The following is a 26699-nucleotide window of genomic DNA, read 5'->3' as shown; positions in this document are numbered from 1 at the left end:
CGGACTACTTTTAATGCGGGACAACGCGCTGATGTCACGTGCATAGAGGAAGAAGCAAAAAAAAAACAACTTACTGCAACCGACAGCCGCTACAGACGACGCCGACGTTGCTAAATACTAGCCCGCACGATGCTACGTTGGTAGGTAGCGTCTGATGAGTCTCATACAGAGCACATGTATGTTGAACTAGATACAAAATGACAGACTCGGCTGCGTCTGGGGAGCGTTAGTAAACAGCCGCCATCTTAAAGCAGTAGAGCGCTAAGCGCTAATAAAGAGCGCTAAGCGCTAATAAATAAAGATTAACATTACTGTCACTAACTCAAGTAACGCTAGCCCTGCGGAGGGCTAGGTTTCTATTAATTATGACCACTGTCGATGCGTGTCTAACGTGTCTTACATACAGGCTTTAACATAACATAGCGTTGTGGAGTGATGAGGGTGTAAAATAAAAACTCAATAATGCTAACTATCAATTTTAGCTCAGTAGTCATTGCTGGATAAAACACCAAGTAGCAGTAGCACTGGTCACTAATGTGCTCCAATACAGCCTGTATCATACATTTATTTTGAACACTGCAAAAACTCAAAATCCTATCAGGACTTACAGTTTAGACTAACTTAAAACTTAACTAGAACTTAAAAATGGCTTGACACAAATAGAATTTCTATTGAAACACATGGGAAAAAATCCTAACTTTTAAGTGATGTGTGTTATCAAGCGTAACAGCATTTTTATGTATATATACAGTATATATATTTTTTAAAATAAGATATAAAGGTTTTTTGAGTGAAAGCTGTGAAATAGTCTTTTTTTTAATTCTAGTTACATCTGAGATGCAATTGTTGGCTGTTTTAAAGACATTGATTGACTGAAAATGGTTCAAGATTAGATGAAATGTCTTCTTTTCTCATGTATATTTATAATTGCTCTTCACCTAAAAATATATTTGTTTTATCCGATTACTCGATTAAGCGATATAATTTTCAGTCGATTACTCGATTACTAAAATATTCGATAGCTGCAGCCCTAATCCCAAGTAACGATGTCAGGCTTTCGTTGTTTTCTAAAGATTTATTTCAATCACAACTCTGAGACTGATCGTAAAAGCCGAGCGTGCTCTCCCTTCACTCTCGCTCCTGCATAATGCGTTCAGTTGCGTTCACGAAAAAAAAAAAACGGCGATCACAAAATAATGACAGTCTAGAAGGTAGTAATTTTGAAATTTGCCGCCGTAATGAGTTTCCGGTTCAGAGGAAAACCGCGCGGACGATGACGTAACATATGAGGCTGCTCCTTTCAACGCATGCGTAGTTTGCGCAAATGCAGGCGTACCTTGCAGAAGCTGGGGGGCCTTAAACACACTTTAAACGTAAGTGTGGACAGGTATAAAAATAGTCGGCAAAGTACCCTGGAGAAAATTATCTGTCCTAGCGCAGACATAGCACCAGTCATACAAGGCAACAGTTCAGCAAGACCCAACATTGCCAATAGGGGGCTGTGTATCCTCCATCAAGTAACAAAACACTTTTCTTTTGGACTTTTTGGATAGTTATTTTGTAGGAGTACTTAGAGCAGGGGTGTCCAAACTTTTTGCAAAGGGGGCCAGATTTGGTGTGGTAAAAATGTGGAGGGCCGACGTTGGCTAACGTCCTTTACGTAGAACAATATATTGAAGAAAATTTTAGCAAGCCATTCTACGTGTCACATTTGCTTTATTATTATTTTTAAAATTAATTTAGGACTGTCAAAATTATCGCGTTAACGGGCGGTAATTAATTTTTTAAATTAATCACTTTAAAATATTTGACGCAATTAACGCACATGCCCCGCTCAAACAGATTAAAATGACAGCACAGTGTCATGTCCACTTGTTACTTGTGTTTTTTGGTGTTTTGTCGCCCTCTGCTGGCGCTTGGGTGCGACTGATTTTATGGGTTTCAGCCCCATAAGCATTGTGTAATTATTGACATCAACAATGGCGAGCTACTAGTTTATTTTTTGATTGAAAATTTTACAAATTTTATTAAAACAAAAACATTAAGAGCAGTTTTAATATAAAATTTCTATAACTTGTACTGACATTTATCTTTTAAGAACTACAAGTCTTTCTATCCATGGATCGCTTTAACAGAATGTTAATGTTAATGCGATCTTGTTGATTTATTGTTATAATAAACAAATACAGTATTTATGTACAGTATGTTGAATGTATATATCCGTCTTGCGTCTTATCTTTCCATTCTAACAATAATTTACAGAAAAATATGGCATATTTTATAGATGGTTTGAATTGCGATTAATTATGATTAATTAATTTTTAGGTTTTAATTAACTCGATTAAAAATTTTAATCGTTTGACAGCCCTAAATTAATTATTTCAACAATCTCGCAGCTAGCCTTTGTGGCATTCTCTTTCGACTCTTGGGCTCTTGCGAAATACTGCTGCTGTAAAATTAAACTAACTTCAAGTTGCTTCAATTTCTTGCTACGTATCTTCCCTGTAATCTTGTCGTACATGTCAGCGTGTCTTGTTTGGTAATATCGCCTCACATTGAACTCTTTAAAAACAGCGACTGTCTCTTTGCAAATGACGCAGACACAGTTGTTGCGAATTTTAGAGAAGAAATAGTCCAATTTCCACCTATCCTTGAAGCATCAGCCGTCACAGTCAACTTTCTTTTTTTTTTGATTGTCACCATTTTAGAAAATTGGAAGTTAAGGGTCACATGGGGTAATGTTGCTTAGAGTGCTGCTGCCTTTTAGTGGGTAAATGAGGAGCAGCATTTGGTGTGTAAGCTACTTCATATGCTTTTAGCAGTACTGCTGACCAATTTATTAAGTCTGTGTGCGGGCCAGACGTTATTGATTTTATGACAGAGGCTGGGGGCTGGATGAAATTTGACCACGTGCCGCATTTGGCCCTCGGGCCGGACTTTGGACATGTCTGACTTAGAGGGTTCATTCTCATTCTTTCGGAAATCGGGTTACGTCGCCTGCATAGGAATGGAACTCGTTCGTAATCCGGGGACGACCTGTCTCAGGCTGTCGGTTAAAAAGTCATGATCGGCCAACCTTACATGTGAATGGGCTCAAAATAAGTTCTGTCTCACTTGTTTCACCACAGCAAGAGAAATAAAGGGTTCAAATCACGCACACCAAAGCCTCCAATTGTCTCCAAAGGCGATGGTGCTGCTCATTAGGCAGATATCTTGAAATTAAGACAAAGAATTCTTCTTTCCTTCCACTTTATTCCATAGAGCATTATGCATATGATATTAACGCGCCTCTCCACAATATACTGTTAAATTCACCGCTCCAGTGATTTGTCTGAGATTTGTCTCTTTCTTCTCCCAGCAATCGACTTCCTCTGACTCACTACATTCTGCATGGTGGAAAAAAGCCAATACCTGCTCCGTGACAAATGCAATACTTTGGTATTTTTACAGTAGCGTTACAAGGGAATATGTTTCACTTGGACAACTGTGTACTCACCTCACTGCTTAGCAGGGCTTTCTCAATTTTATTTATATTTATATTAGGGATATCCCGATCCAGGTTTTTGCACTTCGGATCCAATACCGATATTGTTTTGCACTTTCGATCCGATACCAATACTGGCAGATACCGATACCGGCCTATCTGAGCGTGTGTTAAAGTTTAAAGTTATTTAGCCTCCTTACTTAGTTGTCAGACTAATTTGAAAGGGTTTTTAATACTCTTGATAACAACTAGCCAGCTAAATTAGGTGAGTTTGAATAACACACAACGGTTGGTAACAAGAAACTGACCTGTTTATTCAGTGACAAACACAAAACATTATAAATAACAAACAGAAATGGCATAGTCAGTCAGTAAAACGTGCAAATAATATTGTAAACTGTCTTAAAAAAGCAAAACACACAAACAACCTCAGTGGAAAATCCCACAAACCCCCCAAGCTATTAGATGCTTTTAATGTTTTGTGCATTAGTTACAATAATTGTATAAAAAGCCTCTCAGGTTTAAATAAACGACTATTTCAGTATCAAGTTAACATTCTAAAACAGTAAATAAAATACTCAAGTCCCCATTCTGTATCAGCAGCTTTAAACTACATTCAATTCATTTAATTTTGCGAATCAACTGTTAAAGTTGTTAAATTGCTCCCATTATTCCATAATTTCCCTTCTGTCTACTTTCGACATGTGAAAGTTTTAAAACTGTTTTGAAGATAGATTCAAGTCAAGATTTTGCCGATTTAGGAGTATTTTAGATAAAAAGTTAATTAGGTTCGCTTGGAAGGTTCCCAACAGCCTACTAGGGAAGTCTTCTGCTGTAAGATGGCGGCTGTTTACCAACACATCTAGTTTTCAATACTTCAATGTTGCTAACTCAGTTGAGTCTGTCATTTTGCATCTAGTTCTATATATACATATGATATCTATTATCTCCAGTAAAACGACGTTGACGTAGTTTGTTGCGGCTGTCAGCAGCAGTCAGGTATTCTTGTGTTTTTTTATCCAGCGGCATGAGTTGAGCTAAAGCCGTAAGTTGAGCATTGGCATTACCCGAGTCTATGACAAGTAGAGGTGTGCGAAATTTCCAATTCTTAGATTATTCGCGATTCGGCCGTGAAAGATTCGAGAACGATTCACAAACATCCAAATTCCGATTATTGAAATATGTCAAGTAAAGCGGAAGTACAACACACTCAGCGCGCCGCGCGGTCTTAGGGACGCAATGAGGAACGGAGCGAGAGTAGCTAAACATCATGCTTGTCATTACCCAGCCCCTCGGGTAATGCCAATGCTCAACTCACGGCTCTAGCTCAACTCATGCCGCGAGATAAAAAAAACAACAACATATCTGACTGCTGCCGAAAGCTGCTACAAAGTACGTCCACATAATGTTAAGGTAGATATCATATTTATATAGGACTAGATGCAGTTTAGACTCTGTGGCAATAGCAGCACATGTAGAGAAAGCTAGATGCGGGCGTTAGTAAACGGCCGCCATCTTAAAGCAGTAGACTTCCCTGCAAGGCTGTTGTAGCGAAACTTTTTATCTAAAATACTCCTAAATCGGTAAAATACTGACTTGAATCTATCTTTAAACTAGTTGTAAAACTTTCACATGTTGAAATTAGACAAAAGGGAAATTATGGAATAACAGGAGCAATTTTAACAACTTTAACGGTTGATTGACAACATAAAATTAATTGAATGTAGTTTAAAGCTGCTGATACAGAATGGGGATTTGAGTATATTATTTATTGTTTTTAACTGTTAACTTGATACTGAAATTGTCGTTTATTTAAGCCTGCGAGGCTTTTAAATCTTTTTTTTTTTTTTTTTTTTTTTTACAGTTTTTGTAACTAATGTACAAAACATTAGCAGCTAATAGCGGGGGGGGGGGGGGGGGTCATCAATAATCGATTTATAATCGAATCGTAGCCTCTGAATCGAAAACAAAGATTCCCACCTCTAATGACAAGCATGATGTTTACTCTCGGGACGCAATGCGGTCCGTTTCTCATTGCGTCCTGAAGACCACGCTGTGTATTAGTTCCGCTTTACTTGACATATTTCAATAATCGGAATTTGGATGTTTGTGAATCGTTCTCGAATCTTCCACGGCCGAATCGCTCAAGGATGTAATGACGGCTGGACATGTTGTACCGTGGTTCTAAGTGTTGGATGGTGCGTCTTTACTCACGAGAGATAATGGCTCGTCATCCAGAATGAATTCTTCGGCAATGACTCTTGTTATTCCATTGGCTTTGGGACTGTCGAGTGGCAGTTTGTCACGCAGAGCAAAAGTTTCTGCCAGTGTTAGTTGCGTAGGACCTTTCTTTTTGTCTTCGGTTTTCTTAACATACTCCTCATATTGTTTGTGGTGGTATTTCGCTAAATGCTTGATTAGGTTGGTTGTATTCAAACTTCTTACAGCTTTACCCCCACGCTTGACTTTATTGTGGCATATGTTGCACTCTGCCTCTTCATCTTTGTCGTACTTTAAGGTGAAATGATCCCACACAGCTGACATTTTTACCGATAAAGTCTCTCGGTAAATTGGGAGACGGTAATGTAGTTTGTAGAAGGTGTGCCGTAAAATGCGGACCGGATTTTAGGGAAACCGAAGCAAAAACTGGAATGGATTATGTAAAACGGTGCGCTGGAAAACCCTGACCGGATTTTTTTTAAAAATTGGATCGGAAGTCTGGATCGGAATTTTTCCGTGTCAGCCGATCTGATACCGATGCGCATTTTGTTGCCCATATGGGCGTTCGATCTGATCCAAATATCGGACCGGGACATCTCTAATTTATATACAGTACATTACTGTACATTTTTATGTGCCTAATTATTCTATTGAATGTTTGTGGCAAGCAAGATCGGACCGGCACACGGGGATACCGGGGATTTTCCCGGTGGGCCTGTGGTCAAATGAGTGGACACTAAAATTATCGTACGCGTAATCCAAATATTACGTAAATGCATTCCGACAGAGCAGCAAGGCAGTTTACTTGTGCTTGAGTTGTTACCAACTCTTAAAGACACTCACAAAATAAATAATGCCACAATTGTCAGCATTCAAAAATGAAATAAAGTCGCATGATCTTAAAACTAGAGCCAGTAAAGGGACATCTACAGAAATAAAATAAATTTAAGCAATCTGGTGCGCACCAGAAACTATCTGGTAAACATTAGCATTACATTAGCTAAAAAAAAAAAAAACTGAATTTTCTCTTCATAATTTCTTGGGTCAGGTATTATACATTTATAGATGTGTATGTGATGTAAAGCACTTGAGTTGAATTGTGTTAATGAATAAATTTGCCTTGCCTTTTCACGGACAGAAAACCCAAACTGTTTAGGTAGCCATGACCACTAGGTGCTAGCTTAGAGTTAAAAGGGTGGTTTGAATGTTTTTAATCGTATTTTACTTCAAAATGAATAAATTTGCCCTACCTTTTCACAGACAGAAAGCCCAAACTGTTTAGCTAGCCCTGACCGCTAGGTGCCAGCTTTGTGTTAAAGGGTAGTTTGAATGCATTTTACTTCAAAATGAATAAATTTGCATTACCTTCTTACAGACAGAACTCAACAGTGTATAGCCTGCCCTGACTGCTAGGTGCTAGCTTAGAGTTAAATGGGTGGTTTGAATGTTTTTATCAGTGGTGTTACCAGGATGCCAGGTGTGGGTGGGCATTGGTCTCACTTGGGGGGCAAAAAAAAAAAAAAAAAAAAATAGCTACAATGCTCAAGTAGGTTGAAATCCAGCGTAGGGCTACTGCACCTTTAAACATGTTTTGTTTTCTCCTTGAGATAACTGTTGTTGTGATTTGGTCTAAACAAATAAAAGTTGATTTCATTTTATTTGACTTGGAACACATCCATAACTGAACAGGATGGACATGCAGGTGAGAATGTTTTTTTTTAGGTAGCCTATTGTGGGTTCTCTGTTTTATTATTATTAATATTATAGTTATTCTTTGTTCCGCAGCCGCTTTGAGCTCAATTTGACCCCGTTAGAATGCTTCAAAATGCACCAAAATCGGCAAGCAGGTCAAGACAGGTGCAATCTTTGATACCGTGTAAAGATAAATTCCAAATACACTATGTAGCGCCCCCTAGCAGTCATTCTTTGTCCCGCCGATGCTTTGTGCCCTGCTTTGAACGCCCTCGAATGCTTCAAAACTCAGGAAACTCAACCGCCAGGTAAACAGTGGTGAAAACTTTGATAAAATGCAAAAAAAGAAAAAAAATCAAAATATGCGTAAACGTGTGTAGCGCCCCTTAGGAACAAAACCAACATTTCATTTTTATTTTTATTTTTTTAAGGTGAAAGAGGAGGTAACAGTGCAAAGGTTAAAACTATGAACACATCAATACTATATGAATGGTATACCATACGCAGTGCCCAGACTGCCGTTAGTACTACATCTAGTTTTTCTTTGGGTGGGCACTGCCCACCCCTGCCCCCCCTGGTAACGCCCATGGTTTTTAATGGCATTTTACTTCAAAATGAATAAATTTGCCTTGCCTTTACACAGACAAAGCCCAAACTGTTTAGCTAGCCCTGACTGCTAGGTGCTAGCTTAGTGTTAAAGGGTGGTTTGAATGTTTTTTAATGGCATTTTACTTCAAAATGAATAAATTTGCCTTACCTTTTCACAGACAGAAAGCCCAAACTGTTTAGCAAGCCCTGTGTCTGACTGCTAGGTGCTAGCTTAAGAGTCAAAAGGGTCATAAGAGATTCACACGATTACTGGGTTCTAGATCACAGAACTGATTTGTGTACACTCTACCCCTTTCAATCACTTAGCTTATAGTCTTATAGACACCCCCACCCCCATTCTCCTCTTTCACTGGCCAATTGGCCCCCACATGGTGTAAACCGGAAATACATCTCGCTGACGATAGCACCAGCATATTAGTAACTAGTTTAGATGTTCAATGTATTTCTTGTTGTTGTTTATGTGTTTCTTTTCTTTCTTCTCTTGTATTTCTTTTCTTCTGTCCCCCCATAATCCCTTCTTGTTCGCTGCTTTGTCATAATAAAAAGGTATTTTGAAGGATCACAATGGGAGTATGTTAGACTCTCCATGTGAAACATTAAAACTGTTCAGAATCCGGGCACTTAGACTTCCATTCTCTGTGTCAAACAGCTGAACAGGACAGGTTCAAAAAAAAATAAAATAAATAAAAATAAAAAGAGTCAAAAGGGTGGTTTGAATGTTTTGTTTTGTTTTTTCCTTTTTCGAATGGCATTTTTCTTCAAAATGAAAAAAATTGCCTTGCTTTTTCAGACAGAAAACCCAAACTGTTAATAATAATAATACATTTTATTTATAATGCACTTTACATTTGAAAGACAAATCTCAAAGTGCACATGACCAAAAAAGAAAATTAAAAAAAATAAAGACTAAGAATAAAAGAGTAAAATCAAAAACATACAGAAGCACAAATAAAATCGAGATACAAATCAGATAAAAATAAGACAGTCAAATAAAATTAGCAAGAGTAAGCTTTTTTTTTTTTTTTAAAGGTGAGTTTTTAATGTATAGCTAGCCTTGACCGCTAGGTGCTAGCTTATAGTTAAAAGGGTGGTTTGAATGTTTTTAATGGCATTTTACTTCAAAATTAATAAATTTGCCTTGCCTTTTTACAGAGAGAAAGCCCAAAATGTTGAGCTAGCCCTGACCGCTAGGTGCTAGCTTAGTGTTAAAGGGTTGTTTGAATGTTTTTTAATGGCATTTTACTTCAAAATGAATAAATTTGTCTTACCTTTTCACAGACAGAAAGCCCAAACTGTTTAGCTAGCCCTTACTGCTAGGTGGTAGCTTAGAGTTGGAAGGGTGGTTTGAATGTTTTCAATGGAATTTTACTTCAAAATACCGTAAATTAGTTTTCAAACACTCCGTAATCAAAGATGAGTTAATTTTAGTGTTATGAGATCGCTTACATTAAGACCGGAAGTTTGAATAAAAAAATAAACAGTCAAACCACAGAGGCGACATTTACTTTGAAATCCTAAAACGGAAGCTGTTGTCTCTCTTTAGGCTTTTGACAAATGTTCCCGAGCGCTTGTCCAAGCGCCGCTATGAAACAATCACCTGTCAGTGACCTCCAGTGCACACGCATATCTAACAGCGCTTATATTTTTTGTCTTTTTATCCGAGCAAATCAGCAGAAAGTATTATTTTCTTTGGAATATTCTCCGTTAAAAACAGTGGGAGAGAAAGGTGTGGAGACCTTTTACACGTCGGTGTGAATTCCTTGGTTTTTTTTATTCTTTTCAAAGAAAATGTGCGGACTATTAGTATAACCGCCAACGTCACGATGAGGTACGGCTTGGTGGTTCTTTCTGCCGGCTTTTCAGGTTTGCTCAGTTTTTGCCTCCTGGCCGTGTCAATCGGAACCGATTATTGGTACATTATCGATGTGAATAAACCCAATTATGACTCAGAGGAGCTGAGTTCCTACTCTGGATTGTGGCGAATCAATGAAGGTACGGATGCTGCACTGAAACACTGCATTGAAAAAAAACATTTCATAAGTTTTTCTTTGTTTATTCGCCATTTTTTTAGGCTGAAATAGAAATGCAAATCCTCAATTTGGTATAGTTTAACTGTGATATTTTCATATTGGCTCAAAGTTTTGAAATTTCGAACACCTGCTGCAATAACTTTAATGTGAATGAAAGAAAATCTCCAAATTTCTCAAATAAAATGAAGAAACTAGGGCTGCAACTAACGATTGTTTTCATAATATTGATTAATCGGGTGATTCATTAAACGATTAATCGGATGATTAATTATCCACTTAACGATGTAATTGATTAGCTGTAGTGCTACAACGATGAATGACCTCGAGTAATTCGATTAGAAAAAAGCGTCGAATCAAATTTTGCTGCTTCGAGGATTAGAGTGACATTGTAATGGCTTGTGTTGAAAGTATTTCATTTAGTTTGATTAATTTGGGTGGATACATCGCCCACTAGTGGTAATGGTGAGTGTGCCATAATGCAGCTAACATGGCTGAATCCAGCTGCTCCCTGTTAAGAAAAACATAAGGTACGTTTTTGTTTAAGCTAATGTTTGTTTATTCATTCGTTATTTAGTTTAGAAGCATATTCAGCAGTTTTTTGTGGGAATATGTGTTTCAACAATTTGTTAAGAGCTTTGAAAAAAAAAAGTTAGCATTTTATAGCATTTAAGCTTAACTTTTGCTATGCAAGTTAGCCAATTGTCCTTTTGTTGAACCTATATACTCATGTATCTTTTAATATTGTTTGAGGCTAAGCTCAGGTATTTTAATTTATTTTTGAATGAATTTACTGATCTTGTGAAATGAAAGTGCAATTCTGCATAGTTTTAAAAAAACACTCATGTATTTTATGTTGTATTTGCACTACGGCTGTCAAGCGATTAAAATTTTTAAATTGAGTTAATTAAAGCTTAAAAATTAATTGTAATTAACCGCAATTCAAACCATCTATAAAATATGCCATATTTTTCTGTAAATTATTGTTGGAATGGAAAGATAAGACACAAGACGGATATATACATTCAACATACGGTACATAAGTATTGTATTTGTTTATTATAACAATAAATCAACAAGATGACATTAACATTATTAACATTCTCTTAAAGCGATCCATGGATAGAAAGACTTGTAGTTCTTAATAGATAAATGTTAGTCCAAGTTATAGAAATTTTATATTGAAACCCATCTTAATGTTTTCGATTTATTAAAATTTGTAAAATTTTCAGTCAAAAAAAAAAAAACTAGTAGCTCGCCATTGCTGATGTCAATAATTACACCATGCTCACTCATTGTGCTGAAATCCATAAAATCATTTGGGCCCAAGCGCCAGCAAAGGGCGCCAAACACCAAAAAACAAGTAACAAGCGGACATTACCCTGCTGTCATTTTAATCTGTTTGAGCGGGGCATGTGCGTTAATTGCGTCAAATATTTTAACGTGATTAATTGAAAAAATTAATTACCGCCCATTAACGCGATAATTTTGACAGCCCTAATTTACACGTAATGCTCTTTTGAAAGTAATCTTAGCAAGTCAAAATAAATATCGCAAGCATAAACATTTGTTGAACATTTTCTAAAATGTATTCAGCAACGCATTAAACCCCTGCTAACTCAAAGATTAAGCCTAATGTCAAAAATCCCTTTCACACATACCTGAACACCGTTTAAATCCCGGGATTTAAACGGGTAGCCCTTATGTTTTGAAAGCAATTTCCAGTCACATTTAACCGGTTGCGTTTTAGTAATATGTCCGGGACTTTCCCGGGGCGATGCAAGTGTGAAATGGTTAGGAAACGTAGCTAAAACGTAGTACGGACAGGTATAAAAATAATCATCAAAGATTATTATTAGAGATGTTGATGCCGATCGATCGGGTCCGATCATGTCATTTTCAAAGTATCGGAATCGGCAAAAAAATATCGGCCATGCCTCTTTTTAATATATATACGTATATTTTTTAATTAAATCGTTTTCTAACTGTATTTAACGTTACAGACATAATATGTTATACTCATCCAGAGTCTTTAGTTTAGGCTTAAGGTAGGGTTATCAAATTCATCCCGATAACGGCGGTAATTAATTTTTTAAAATTGTATCACGTTAAAATATTTAACGCAATTAATGCATGCACTGCACGACCCACTCACGCATTGTCGCGCTCAATCTGTAATGGCGCTGTTTTACCTATGTAGAGAGATAAAAGACAGCGTAAAATGAGAACAGTGAATTTTGGCAGCCTTTGGAGCCTTTTTTTAATTGGCTAAAGCGTTACAATCCCTCTCCCTACGATTAGAAATATCATGGGAAGCAATGTGGGGAAGCAAGGTAGCAATTGATCTATTTCTTAACACTTTATGTTATTTCCCAACGCAGAGAAGATATATCAATTGGTAGCACTACGCACAGTCATGGTTCCACTTCCCATCATGCATTTGGGCATGGCTACAGTATCATTTACTGAAAGCTCAACAAATACACTAGATGGCAATATTTAGTCACAATATACAAAGTCACAAGTCTTTCTATCCGTGGATCCCTCTCACAGAAAGAATGTTAATAATGTAAATGCCATCTTGAGGATTTATTGTCATAATAAACAAATACAGTACTTACGTAATGTATGTTGAATGTATATATTCGTCCGAGTTTTATTCATTTTTTTCTTAATGCATTGCCAAAATGTATATGATCGGGAAAAATTATCAGGATTGATTGGAATTGAATCAGGATAAAAAAAAAAGCAATTGGATCGGGAAATATCGGGATCAGCAGATACTCAAACTAAAACGATCGGGATCGGATCGGGGGCAAAAAAACATGATCGGAACAACCCTAATTATTATCATTACATTGTCTGTCGGCTGATGGCTGTGAATTAATTTGCGGCCAACCCTCCCACTTCAAATGGGTTAGACGTCTACTAGCGATAAAATCATTCCAATTCACAGCAGAAGGATGAAAACACCTTGGTTTTCAATTTTATTATCCGTTATGTAGAACATCGTAGAATGATTTCCTGACCCATGTACCGATAATTGTTGTATCTCAAGATCATTGTGTATCGCAAATCGTATCGTAAGCTACCCAGAGGTTCCCACCCCTAATTGAGACTCTGCTGAGGCAGAGAGATCAACAATGGGAATCATCTCGCTAGTCAGGCGCCCTTCACATGGGCGGCAGAAATTTTAGCGGCCGCAAAATGAAATGGGCTGGAAGAATGTCAGTGTGGCTGACAGCCATGCCGCAAAACATGTGGCAGGGCGTTTGCGTTTCAGTATGTGTGGTCGATGCCTACCTCGTGACAAGATGATCATTGCATGCGAGAGCGCCTTTCAATCCTCAAGCGCTCTTGAAGAGTCTGGCATATTCTCATGGTAATTGATGACGCAGCACTGGGGAGTGTGGGGCTTCGGTACTTCGCATGGTAATGTGGAAGCTTCAAGCAACCAAAACCTTCTCCTATGCTTTGCAAAAATATTTAATGACCGGCTGCCATTGAGGCCGATAGACGTCCAATCCATTTAAACTGGAAGGGGCTGGTAGCCAATGATCTCTGGCTTGGTCGTTCTCTGTAAATTTTTCATGTCCTAAACCAGGGGTCAGGAACCTTTTTGACAGAGAGCCAAAACACCCAACATTTGAAAAAAATATGATTCCACAAGAGCCATACAGTGTGTTGTACATACTGTAACCCCTTTTGTACTGTTTATTGTGCGTTTCCAATGGCTTACCGCAAGCAACACGTCACTTCCGCTCATTAATATTCATGACATTAGCTACTGTTGCTAAGTAGGGACAAGCCACCGTTTGTCCCTAATAGGAAATGAATGGAAATAATGTACGAAGGAGATATTTACAGAGCTAAACCTACCAATTCTCTCTGAAAATGATGTGCCTGGTGCCAAATTCACTGGCAAAGATGTGGAAGAACATAAAAATGTTCAGTTAAAGAGATGGCTTGAGTGTCGAAGGCTGAAAAAGACGAAAAAAAACGAGCCGACCTAAGCATAGCTTTAGCTTTTTATCGACACGACTGACAATGCCATTCTCCTGTTTCAACAAGCTATCCTTTACCATTAGCCCTGTCTTTCTTATATATCCTCTGGTTGTCCTACGTCTCTTACCGTTCTTGGGGGTACTTTAGTTAGCTTTGTGTAGGGATCGCAAATGCTACTCAGTGAGAGCCAACGAACACTTTTAATTTTTTCATTGAAAACACGTCTTAGTTCTATAATTTATTTACACTTCCCCCTTACTAAAGTTGTTTTATGCAGTACGGCACAACGTTACGCTAAAAAAATAAGTAAAAAATATAAAAATGGCTTACCTCTTTGTCCTCTGAAAGACCATGCCAACCCAACATAATATCTAATGCATATGAAATGTGAATGGATTCACCGAGCTGGTGTTAAAGTCCGCGCAAATTGATTCAGTCTTCACATTTTTTCCTCATGATTTTTTGGTTTCCGGAAACGGATGAAGAAAACATCCTTCATGTGTCGTAATGTCTAGAGTCGTTTCTACAAGTTCCAAAAAAGCAATGCGTGATCGGCAAGTTCGTTTTTGAAAGATTACCGGCGAAAAGTAGCACAAATTACGTTGTGTCTGTGCGAGGGCGGGTCTATAATGTCCGACTTCGGCTTTACTTCCGCTTTATGATGCGACGTCACGGTCTAAAAATAGCCTGCGTGCGGTACGCCATTGTAGTCGAATACTCGGGGCGAGTTTATGTGAATGTTTTTTATGATCGAGAAAGCTAACTGATACATGCTAATCATGTCCTATTGCTGTATCAGCAGCTACTTGTAAATGCAAATTTGAATTGCTGTTATTGAAGATGAGACTGATTTAATCTCATTTTATAGTAGTGTCATTCTGCAAGTTTTGATGTCATGAGCAGCTGGATAAAGTCAAGAAACCACACGGATGTCCGACGTCGTCATTTCGGAGCTTAGCTCACTGTCGAACTAGGACTTGGCGAGGACTGTACAATGATGTATAATACAGTGCTTGCCAAAAGTACTGGCACCCCTGCAATGGCGTACCGCACGCATGCTATTTTTAGACCGTGACGTCGCTTTGTAAAGCGGAAGTAAAGCAGGGGTGGGAAATTATAGACCCGCCCTCGCATAGAAACCATGTAAATTGTGCTACTTTTCTCCGGTAATCTTTCAAAAACGAACATGCCAATCACACATTGCTTTTTTGGAAGTTGTAGAAACGACTCTAGACATTACGACATATGAAGGATGTTTTCTTCATACGTTTCCCGAAACCAAAAACTCAGGGGGAAAAATGTGAAGACGGAATCAACTTGTGCGGACTTCTAACGCCAGCTCGGCAGTAAATATTTATGCAGTAAACATTTTGTTGGGTTGGCATTGTCTTTCAGAGGACAAAGAGGAAAGCCATTTTTGGTATTTTTTACTTATTTTTTAGCGTGACGTGCCGTGCTGCTTCTGTCTGACAATAAATGACCTGAAAAGAATTAAAATGGTATGACTGCCACTGTTACATTTTCTGTTGTGAAAAAACAACTTTAGTTAAGGGGAAGTGTAAATAAGTTATAGAATTAAGATTTTTTCACAATGAAAAAATTAAAAGTGTTCGTTGGCAGTCACTGAGTAGCATTTGTGATCGCGACACAAAACTAACTAAATTACCTCCAAGAACGGTCAGAGACGTAGGACAACCAGAGGATATAATATATAAGAAAGACAGGGCTGGTGGTAAAGGATAGCTTGTTGAAACAATTCAATTCAATTCAATTGTATTTGTATAGCCCTAAATCACAACAACAATGTCTCAAAGGGCTTTACAGAAATGAAGCAACAAAAATGAATAGATACAGTTCAAGTCCTGGGTATCCCCTATCCTTAAGACCCTCCATGCCGGCAAGGAAAAACTCCAAAAACTCCAGAGTCAATTGGGAGAAAAATGAGAAACCTCGGGGAGTACCACAGTCAGGAGAGATCCACTCCCAGGACGGATAGACAGGAACCCCAGAACTGCTAGTGGGAATTAGCAGGCGAAGTTACAGTCCGTAAAAATACAGTGGAATAAAGGAGCAAGAAGAGGTCCATCTAGCCAGATGAGACAGGGGAAGCAGCGAGGCCGTCTATCCAGCCAGTGGTCCGGACAGTCAGAAGGTTGCAGCTGAAAAATAGCCCCTCCCCAGAGGGGAGGGGGGAAAGGGGACACCGGGTGACTAGTGATAAAGAGACTAGACAACTAGATATTAACATTGGAAAATAGAAATAAAGCAAGACAATTGGTAGGTAGAGTAAGAAAAGGAGATAGAACTCAGCGGCTGTACTTCCCCCAGCATTATAGCTTCTAGTGCAGCTTAGACTACTACTGTGAGTCTACTCCGACTTCAACTAGCCTAACCATAAGCTTTGTCGAATAGGAACGTTTTTAATCTAATCTTAAATGTGCAGACTGTCTCGGCTTCTTTAATACTAGCTGGAAGCTGATTCCATAAAACGGGGGCTTGGTGGCTAAAGGCTCTAGCTCCGACAGTACTTTTAGAAACCCTGGGAACTACCAGTAGACCTGCATTCTGAGATCGGAGTGTTCTGTTGGGGCAGTATGGAACCAGAGCATCGGTGAGATAAGATGGCCCCAACCCATTAATGGTCTTAAATGTAAGAAGGAGTATTTTAAATTGAATTCTAAACTCGACTGGAAGCCAGTGAAGTGCCTGGAGCACAGGGGTGATGTGCTCTCTTCTATTGGTTCCTGTTAAAAGTCTTGCTGCTGCGTTTTGGACTAGCTGAAGACCTTTTAGAGAACTTTTAGGACAAGCTGCAAGTAGGGAGTTACAGTAATCCAATCTCGATGTAACGAACGCGTGAATAATTTTTCTGCATCGCTTTTGGATAAAATATTTCTAATTTTGGCGATGTTGCGCAGGTGAAAGAAAGCCGTTCTACAGGTTTGTTTAATGTGTGCTTTAAATGATAAGTCAGGGTCAAATAAAACTCCTAGGTTTTTAACTGTGGTGCTGGAGGCTACACTTACATTGTCCAGAGTGACTATCTGGGCAGCTAAAGAGTCTCTCACACTTTTCGGGCCTACAGGAGAATGTCATTGTCAGTCACGTAGATAAAAAAGCTAAGGCTATGCTAAGGTCGGCTCATTTATTTTTCCGTCTTTTTCAGCCTTTGACACTCACGCCATCTCTTTTACTTTACTTTTATTTTTATGTTCTTCCACATCTTTGCCAGTGAATTTGGCACCAGGCACATCATTTTCAGAAAGAATAAGTAGGTTTAGCTGTGTAACATCTCCTTCCCCCCCTTAGCAACAGTAGCTAATGTCATGAATATTAATGAGCGGAAGTGACGTGGTGCTTGCGGTACGCCATTATGTCAGATAATGCTCAGTTTCCCCCAGAAAATCATTGCAATTACAAATGCTTTGGTAGGAATATCTTCATTTATTTTGCTTGAAATGGAAAAACGCAAGACAATTAAAAAAAAAAAAATTAAATCATTATCATTTTACACGACACTCCAAAAATGGGACGGAGCCCACAGGCTAATACTCTGTAGCATAACCTTTAGACGAAATAACTGTGAAGAACCGCTTCCGGTATCAATCAGTGAGTTTCTCACAATGCTCTGCTGGAATTTGAGATCATTCTTCTTTAGCCAACTGCTCCAGGTCTCTTTGATTTGAAGTGTGCCTTCTCCAAACTGCCATTTTCAGATCTCTCCACAGGTGTTCTATAGGATTCAGGTCTAGACTCATTGCTGGCCACTTTAGAAGTCCCCAGTGCTTTCTCTCAAAGCATTTTCTACACTTTTTGAAGTGTGTTTTGGGTCATTGTCCTGCTGGAAGACCCATGACCTCTGAGAGAGACCCAGCTTTCTCACACTGAGCCCTACATTATGCTGCAAAATGTGTTGGTAGTCTTCAGACTTCATAATGCCATGCACACGGTCAAGCAGTCCAGTGCCAGAGGTAGCAAAGCAACCCCAAAACATCAGGGAACCTCCGCCATGTTTGACTGTGGGGACTATGTTATTTTCTTTGAAGGCCTTGTTTATTTCCTGTAACTCTATGTTGATGCCTTTTCCCAAAAAGCTGTACTTTTGTCTTATCTGACCAGAGAACCCTCGTCCAAAACGTTTTTGGCTTTCTCAGGTAAGTTTTGGCAAACTCCAGCCTGGCTTTTTTATGTCTCTGTGTCAGAAGTGGGGTCTTCCAGAGTATCCTACCATAAAGTCCCTTTTCATTCAGACGCCGACGAATAGTACGGGTTGACACCGTTGTACCCTCAGACTGCAGGACAGCTTGAACTTGTTTGGATTTTAGTCGAGGTTCTTTATCCACTAGCCGCCCGATCTTTCGTTGAACTCTCTCGTCAATTTTTCTTTTCCGTCCACATCTAAGGAGGTTAGCCACAGTGTCGTGGGCTTTACACTTATGGATGACACTGCGCACGGTAGACACAGGAACATTCAGGTCTTTGGATATGGACTTGTAGCCTTGTTATTGCCCATGCTTCCTCACAGTTTTGCTTCTCAAGTCCTCGGACAGTTCTTTGGTCTTCTTTCTTTTCTCCATGCTCAATGTGGTACAAACAAGGACACGGGACAGAGGTGGAGTCAACTTTAATCCATTTTAACTGGCTGCAAGTGTGATTTAGTTATTGCCACCACCTGTTATGTGCTGTTAATTACACAAATTATAGAAGCATCACATGATTTTTCATAGGGTGCCAATACTATTGTCCGGCCCATTTTTGGAGTTTCGTGTATAATGATGATTAATTTTTTTTCCACATTCTCTTGTGTGTTTTTTCATTGCAAGCAAAATAAATGAATATATTACAACCAAAGCATTTGTATTTGCAATCATTTTCTGGGAAAAAAATGAGCATTATCTGACAGAATTGTGGGGGTGCCAATACATTTGGCCAGCAGTGTACATGTTTTTGGATAGTATTTTTTTGTCTTTATTTAGAGGGTGTTTTGGGGTATTTAAATGGTTAATTCCGATTTACGCGGAAATCCGGGTTACATCGCCAGCGCATGAACGAAAATTGTTCGTAAACTGGGGACTACATGACTTCGCCGTCACCGCAACGCAAAAGCATAACTCAGGCTTTAAAGCACGAGGCGAGCTCTGTAATTACCGTCTCCGTTCAATCCGTGACTGTAGGACCACTAATGGGCACCGAATTGTAACATATGTACGTTTGAAGGTCCGAGATCAATGTGTGAATGCACCATCAGCTCATCACAGCTCGTTCATGTCAATCGATCGGCTGCTTCTGGATTAAAGTATAGCCAGAAGCACACATCAAAAGAGCCAGATATGGCTGGCGAGACATAGGTTCCGACCCCTGTCCTAAACATACTCATTATGGTGGCTGGTTTGATGTTGTACTAAAGTGGCTCTACATAGCGGAGACATGCATTGCATTCATGTGTTCAGAATAGTGGTCAGTGGCTGCCCTATATGAGGTCAGCGGGAGACAAGAAATACCGAATGTACTCTCTTGCTCCCTTTCTGAATCAGTCCACTTGGTTTCTTCATTCAATTCCGACAAAGAGAAATTTCTCATTTCCACTGCAAAATGTTACAGAAGCCAGGTGCAACATTTGAAGGAGCTGAATGGGAAAAAAAATCACAACAGGTGGTTGGCCCATGAATGGACATTCATTTTTTAGCCATAAATCAAGCAAAATGAGCTTTTGATTGAGTCCAAGGCATAAACGGATTTTAAGCCGGGGCCAGGGGGGCGAGGCCCCTCCGGTGGCCAAAAAGTGTCATTGAAAGAGAAGACACAAGACAGATATATACATTCAACATACGGTACAAAAGTACTGTATTTGTGATGGCATTAACATTATTAACATTCTCTTAAAGCGATCCATGGATAGAAAGACTTGTAGTCCTTAAAATATAAATGTTAGTACAAGTTATAGAAATTTTCTATTAAAACCCCTCTTAATGTTTTCGTTTTATTAAAATTTGTAAAATTTTCGATCAAAAAATAAACTAGTAGCTCGCCATTGTTGATGTCAATCATTACACCATGCTCACTCATTGTGCTGAAGCCCATAAAATCATTTGGACCCAAGCTCCAGCAGAGGGTGCCAAACACCAAAAAATAAGTAACAAGCGGACATTACACTGCTGTTATTTTAATCTGTTTGAGCGGGGCATGTGGGTTAATTGCGTCATATATTTTCACGTGATTAATTTAAAAAATTAATTACCGCCCGTTAACGCGATAATTTTGACAGCCCTAATGTATGTATGTGTGTGTGTATATATATAATATATATATATATATATATATATATATATATAAATATATTTATATATATCCATCTTGTGTCTTGTCTTTCCATTCCAACTATAATTTACAGAAAAATATGGCATATTTTATCGATGGTTTGAAATGCGATTAATTATGATTAATTTTTAAGCTGTAATTAACTCAATAAAAAAATTTAAACGTTTGCCAGCCCTAATATACGTATATACAGTATATACATATATATATATATATATATATACGTATATACGTATATATAAAAAGTCAAACGCCGCCTATGGTCCAAGGTGAAGCCTTCTCAATTAAAATGACTGAAATGCTGTCATTTTCCATCACAGTCAATGCAATTGTCTCCTTTGAATATTTTCAGGACCGAACAGGACTTCCATCATCTCTTCTTTCAGCGCAAACACGTCCGCCTTGTCTGAGGTGGAGCGCCACCTTCTCGGTGAGTTTTTCTTCTTTCTTTTCAACAAGGTCGAGAAACCACCAATTTATTGAAGCGGCATAATTCATTGGCTGCCACTGACGGTGCTACACGTCTAATCCGTTTTGACTCTGAGGGGAACATGAGCAAATGTCTTACACTCATCCAGAGTCTTTAGTTTTGGCTTAAAGTAGGGCTATCAAATTTATCGCATTAACGACGGTAATTAATTTTTTAAAAATTAATCACGTTAAAATATTTAACGCATGCGCTGCACGACCCATTCACGTATTGCCGCATTCAGTCTATAATGCCGCCAATTTACCGACATATAGAGCTAAAAGGCAGCATAAAATGAGTAGAGTGAATTTTGGCAGTTTTTGGAGCCTTTTTTTAATTGGCTAAAGCCTCAAAATCCTTCTCTCAACAATTAGAAATATCGTGGGAAAGCAATGTGGGTAAGGAAGGTAGTAGTTGATGTTTTGCTTTACACCCTATGTTATTTCCCAACGCAGAGAAGATATATCAATTGGTGCTACTTCGCACAGTCATGGTTGCACTTCCCATCATGCATTTGGGCAGAACAGTTAAATGGCTACAGTATCATTTACTGAAAGCTCAACAAATACACTAGATGGCACAATATACAAAGTCACATTTATCCTTTAAGAATTACAAGTCTTTCTATCCGTGGATCCCTCCCACAGAAAGAATGTTAATAATGTAAATGCCATCTTGAGGATTTATTGTCATAATAAACAAATACAGTACTTACGTACTGTATGTCGAATGCATATATTTGTCCGAGTTTTATTCATTTTTTTCTCAATGCATTGCCAAAATGTATATGATTGGGAAAAATGATCGGGAATGATTGGAATTGAATCGGGAGCAAAAAAAAAAAAAGCAATCATATCGGGAAATATCGGGATCGGCAGATACTAAAACTAAAATGATCGGGATCGGATCGGGAGCAAAAAAACATGATCGGAACAACCCTAGTAACTATATGGAAAAAGAAAATCTCAACCACTCCTTGTTGTCTGTGATTTCTGCATCGCGACCCTTGTTATATCACCATGTTTTACCCATAAAATAAAATAAAAATCCGGCTGTGGCCATTTACAGCTGTGTCTTGACACTCGGTGATACACGCTACATGGAGTTTTTGGATAGAAACAAGGTAAGTACGTGATAATATCTCATTAAAATTGTGGCGTCTTTAATTCTGCTCTCGCGTGTTCTCGCCTCCATTTAGGGTTTTGCTGTTTAGAAAAAAAAAAAAAAAAAATTTATGCCTTCCTGTTCAAAATGTTTGTTCCCCCAGAAAATTGAGATTTTAAGCTTTCCAATGATGTATGACACATGCATATCAGACACTTTTGAAAGTTGGCCAAATTAGTGGTCTCAGGCTATGTTCATACTACAGGTCTTAATGCACGAATCTGATTTTTTCGTGTTTTTCCGACTCGAGTGAGGCATTAACTTGACGGTCTAAACGTGACAAGTCGCATAGAACTGGACCATATCAAATCCGATCTGGGTCACTTTCGTATGTGGTTCAAATCCGATCTGGGCCAAATTTTTCCAGACTGTCGCGGCGGTCTGTACGGTCCACTCTCCCAAATCGGATTTCGTGCAGCAATTACGTCATCAAATAGCGAGAGAGACGCTACTGTACCGGTGCAGCTGTGCGCTATTAGCGCCTAGCTTGCAGTGAACACAGCTTTTGGGGAAGGGCTGGGCTTGACAACAGTCATAAAAATATGAAAATGGGTTGAGGATAAGCCTGAGAATGCTCAGTTTTCTCTCTGCTCCAAGTGAGCAATATTTCAACATTGCCTAGACGGCCGAGAGTCGGGGCAGACTGCCCGTATGTGTGTGTGACATGCACGGACAGTGCGTGCATGCTATCGATCCATATAAACTTTGAATATAAGCCTAAACGGGGATTATTTATGTCTGTTATTTGTGTCCTCCTTTTGAAAAGCAAAATATGATATCCCTGGAATGACGGATGACGTGTGTCATTTGTTTTGATGCTTCTGCGCATGCGGGTCTTCTTGCTCAGCGCGTGTCGGACTGCGAATTAGTGCGCATGCGTAATACTTGAACGGTCTCAATGGACAAAGGCAGTCTGAACGGGCACGCCAAAAAAACGGATATGACAAAAAATCAGATTCGTGCATTAAGACCTGTAGTATGAACGTAGCCTCAGAGAGGAACTGCAAGTCACCTGAGTGTTTTCCGCAAGGGCGTAGGTTTGCATAGGGACAGTAGGGACAAAACACTACCAACTTTTCAGGATGCTCAAATTGTCCCCACCAACTTTTGAACAACCTAATTTGCGTTATATAATGACTTTATGTCATTTAGATCAGGGATCCCCATCTGCCGGGCCGCGGACCGATACCGGTCCGTGGCGCATTTGCTACCAGGGCCGCATAGAAATAATAATTTAATAACGAACGCATCCTGGCTGAATTAACCCTGTGCCCCTGCTTAACACACCAATATCCCTGTCTACTTGAGATATAATACTACGGGATAGATTACAATGCCGTCATAGGAATCCATTGATTGGACTGCTAGCAGTACATCTTGTTTGTGTATATAATATAGCTACAGTGGGGAGAACAAGTATTTGATACATTGCCGATTTTGCTGGTTTTCCCACTTGCAAAGCATGTAGAGGTCTGTAATTTTTATCATAAATTCTCTTCAACTGTGAGGGACGGAATCTAATACAAAAAAACTGAAAATCACGTTGTATGATTTTTAAATAATAAATTTGCATTTAATTGCACGAAATAAGTATTTGATACATAACAAAAATCGACCTTAATATTTGGTACAGAAACCTTTGCTATTACAGATACCAAACGTTTCCTGTAGTCCTTGACAAGGTTTGCACACACTGCAGCAGGGATTTTGGCCCACTCCTCCATGCAGATCTTCTCCAGAGCCTTCAGGTTTCGGGGCTGCTGCCGGGCAACGCGGACTTTCAGCTCCCTCCAAAGATTTTCTATCGGGTTCAGATCTGGTGACTGGCTAGGCCACTCCAGGACCTTAAGATGCTTCTTACGGAGCCACTCTTTAGTTGCCTTGGCTGTGTGCTTTGGGTCGTTGTCATGCTGGAAGATCCAGCCACGACCCATCTTCAGGGCTCTGACTGAAGGAAGGAGGTTGTCAGCCAAGATCTGGCGATACATAGCCCCATCCATCCTCCCCTCAATACAGTGCAGTCGTCCTGTACCCTTGGCAGAGAAGCAGCCCCAAAAAAGGATGTTTCCTCCTCCATGTTTTACGGTTGGGATGGTGTTCTTGGGGTTGTACTTATCCTTCTTTTTCCTCTAAACACAACGAGCCGAGTTTAGACCAAAAAGTTCACTTTTGGTCTCATCCGACCACATGACCTTCTCCCATTGCTCCTCTGGACCATCCAGATGGTCAGTGGCAAACTTCAGACATGTCTGGACATGCACTGGCTTCAGCAGCGGAACCTTGCGTGCGCTATAGGATTTTAATCCATAATGTGTTTCTGATGGTTTTCTTCAAGACTGTGGTTCCAGCTCTCTTCCGGTCTTTGACCAGGTCCTGCCATGTAGTTCTGGGCTGATCCCTCACCTTCCTCATGATCAGTGATGCCCCACGAGGTGAGATCTTGCATGGAGCCCCAGAACGAGGCAGATTGACTGTCAACTTGAACTTCTTCCTTTTTCTAATAATCGCTTCAACAGTTGTTACCTTCTCACCAAGCTGCTTGCTTATTTTCCTGTAGCCCATCCTAGCCTTGTGCAGGTCTATTATTTTATCCCTGATGTCCTTACACAGCTCTTTGGTCTTAGCCATTGTGGAGAGGTTGGAGTTTGTTTGTTTGAGCATGTGAACAGGTGTCTTTTATACAGGCAACAAGTTCAAACAGGTGCAGTTATTTCCGGTAATGAGTGGAGAACAGGAGGGGTTCTTAAAAAAAAGAACTAAGAGCCGAAATATTTACTAGTTGGTAATGTATCAAATACTTATTTCATGCAGTTAACCCTTTAAGGTCTGGGCCTATTTTGTCTGATTTTGCATGCCTTTGAAGTTGCCTTTATATTTCAAAGAAAGAATTGTTTACAATGGCCTGGTTTGGTCCCTTTTTTTGTGACACCTTGAACTTCATGTCCAAACTGTTGTTTCCTTCACTGACCAATTATAAATCATCATTTTGGGCCCAAAAAGACCAAAAAATTTTAATATTGATGTCCAAATGACAACCAAACATGTGTAACGAACCGTTTTGAAACTTTGTAATATTTATTCAACATGTTAGGATGAACAGTCAACCAAAAAAAATTTAGAATAAATAGTCTTATATATGACCATTCAACATAAACAACAGGTATAGCCATAGGCGTTTTTTGCCTTTATACATGCTCTAGTCAAAACAGGTTATATACAGCAGACCAAACAGTGAAGAACAGTGAAAAAATATATACCATCTAACACAAACAGTGTTTAGAGGCCATCTCTTTATGAGTTTAGGTATTGCGGCCCATCACCTGATGAAAACTATGTACACACAATCAAGCTTCTTGAACACACATTTATATACACAAATTGAGAAGACTGATTGTGGGGGGAAAAAAAAAAAAAAATATATATATATAAAATTGGGGGAAAAAAGTATTTTCAAAAATATTTACAATAAACAAGTTAAATTTTTTTCAGGCATGCCACTCCGAAAAGCAGTTTCGTCCTGGAATTAGACACAGGGCTACATCAGACAGCCCACACTTCCATGGGGTGTCGGTCCTCTTTCCACCCTTCCATTTTCATTTCACTTTACTTTCATTGTCACTATAAATGTACATGAAGAAAAAGTCAGTATTTATGAAAATAATAAATTATAAAATAAAAATATATACAGCAATAAATAATAATGGAAATCTATATGTATGACAATAGAAAGAATACCATAGCTGAATATGTGCTACATCCCTAATCTTCATAGAGAAAGAAGAACACCACAAATGATAAATTCCTGCCTGGGATGCACACAGTGCACGTACGACTTTGATCTGATATGCACATTTTATTATTATATACACAAACCCACACATATATTGCATCAAAATTAACTTTGTCTTGCAATATCAAAAGAAACTTTCAAAAGAAACTTTTTCAGCATTAAAAAAAAAGGTGAGTTGGCTTACCTCTGCTCGTCGATGGCGTCACCCACGTGTTCAAATCCGTCACTATCTTCACTCGAGGAGTCTTCCGAAGAAGACGAATTTGGACCATCCTCTTCCTCAAGTTGATCAAAAAGCACAATTGCTTGCGCTAAATTTAGTTTTCTGTTCATTCTCAAAGTCACACAAAGTCGCTCGCTCGAACCAAACGGCCGTCGCTTGCCACCTCGCTGCTTCAGAACACTCCTCCCTCTCGTTCGGTGGAACCTCGCACGGCAGTTATATTTATTAAAAAAAAAAAAAAAAACGCATTTTGTGCTTCCACTGTGACTTCGAAAGGGTTCGTTTGATTTGTGTTTTTTTCATGGAGGTTCCGTTTTGAAAAAGGACAAGAAATGATGGAAATATAGACATGAACAAATGATCCATGCAGCGTTTTAATGTTTTTTTGAGAGGACAATAAAACTATAAAACTTAAATGACAATATCTCACGTTTTAGTTGGTCGATTGACTTCAAATAATAACGAGAGTAAACCGCAACTTCCGCACTTTAAAACGAGACCAAACCAACGGCATGTGGGTGACGTAATTAAAACATGAGGGCGCTTCAAAGACGACGTGCGCTGAGGACGCGCCGGCGCGTCCTTCGACTCTCAAGGGTTAAATACAATTTTTTAAAAAAAATTATACAATGTGATTTTCTGGATTTTTGTATTGGATTCCATCCCTCACAGTTGAAGAGAACTAATGATACAAATTA

General features: G+C 39.0%; 1 protein-coding gene across 1 annotated transcript in view; it reads left to right on the top strand.

The window, feature by feature from the left end:
* The first annotated feature begins 9614 nt into the window (after positions 1-9614).
* LOC130904473 (transmembrane protein 235-like) overlaps positions 9615-26699 on the top strand; it is a 44410-nt gene continuing 27325 nt past the window's right edge. Inside the window, exons 1-2 of the mRNA XM_057817238.1 lie at positions 9615-9997; positions 20708-20785. Coding sequence (XP_057673221.1) covers positions 9829-9997; positions 20708-20785 — 247 coding nt within the window. The 5' untranslated portion in view covers positions 9615-9828. The remainder of the gene's footprint in view (positions 9998-20707; positions 20786-26699) is intronic.

This window comes from Corythoichthys intestinalis, chromosome 16 (assembly GCF_030265065.1).
Source record: "Corythoichthys intestinalis isolate RoL2023-P3 chromosome 16, ASM3026506v1, whole genome shotgun sequence".
NCBI lineage: Eukaryota > Metazoa > Chordata > Actinopteri > Syngnathiformes > Syngnathidae > Corythoichthys > Corythoichthys intestinalis.
This window is presented reverse-complemented; position numbering and strand designations above follow the sequence as displayed.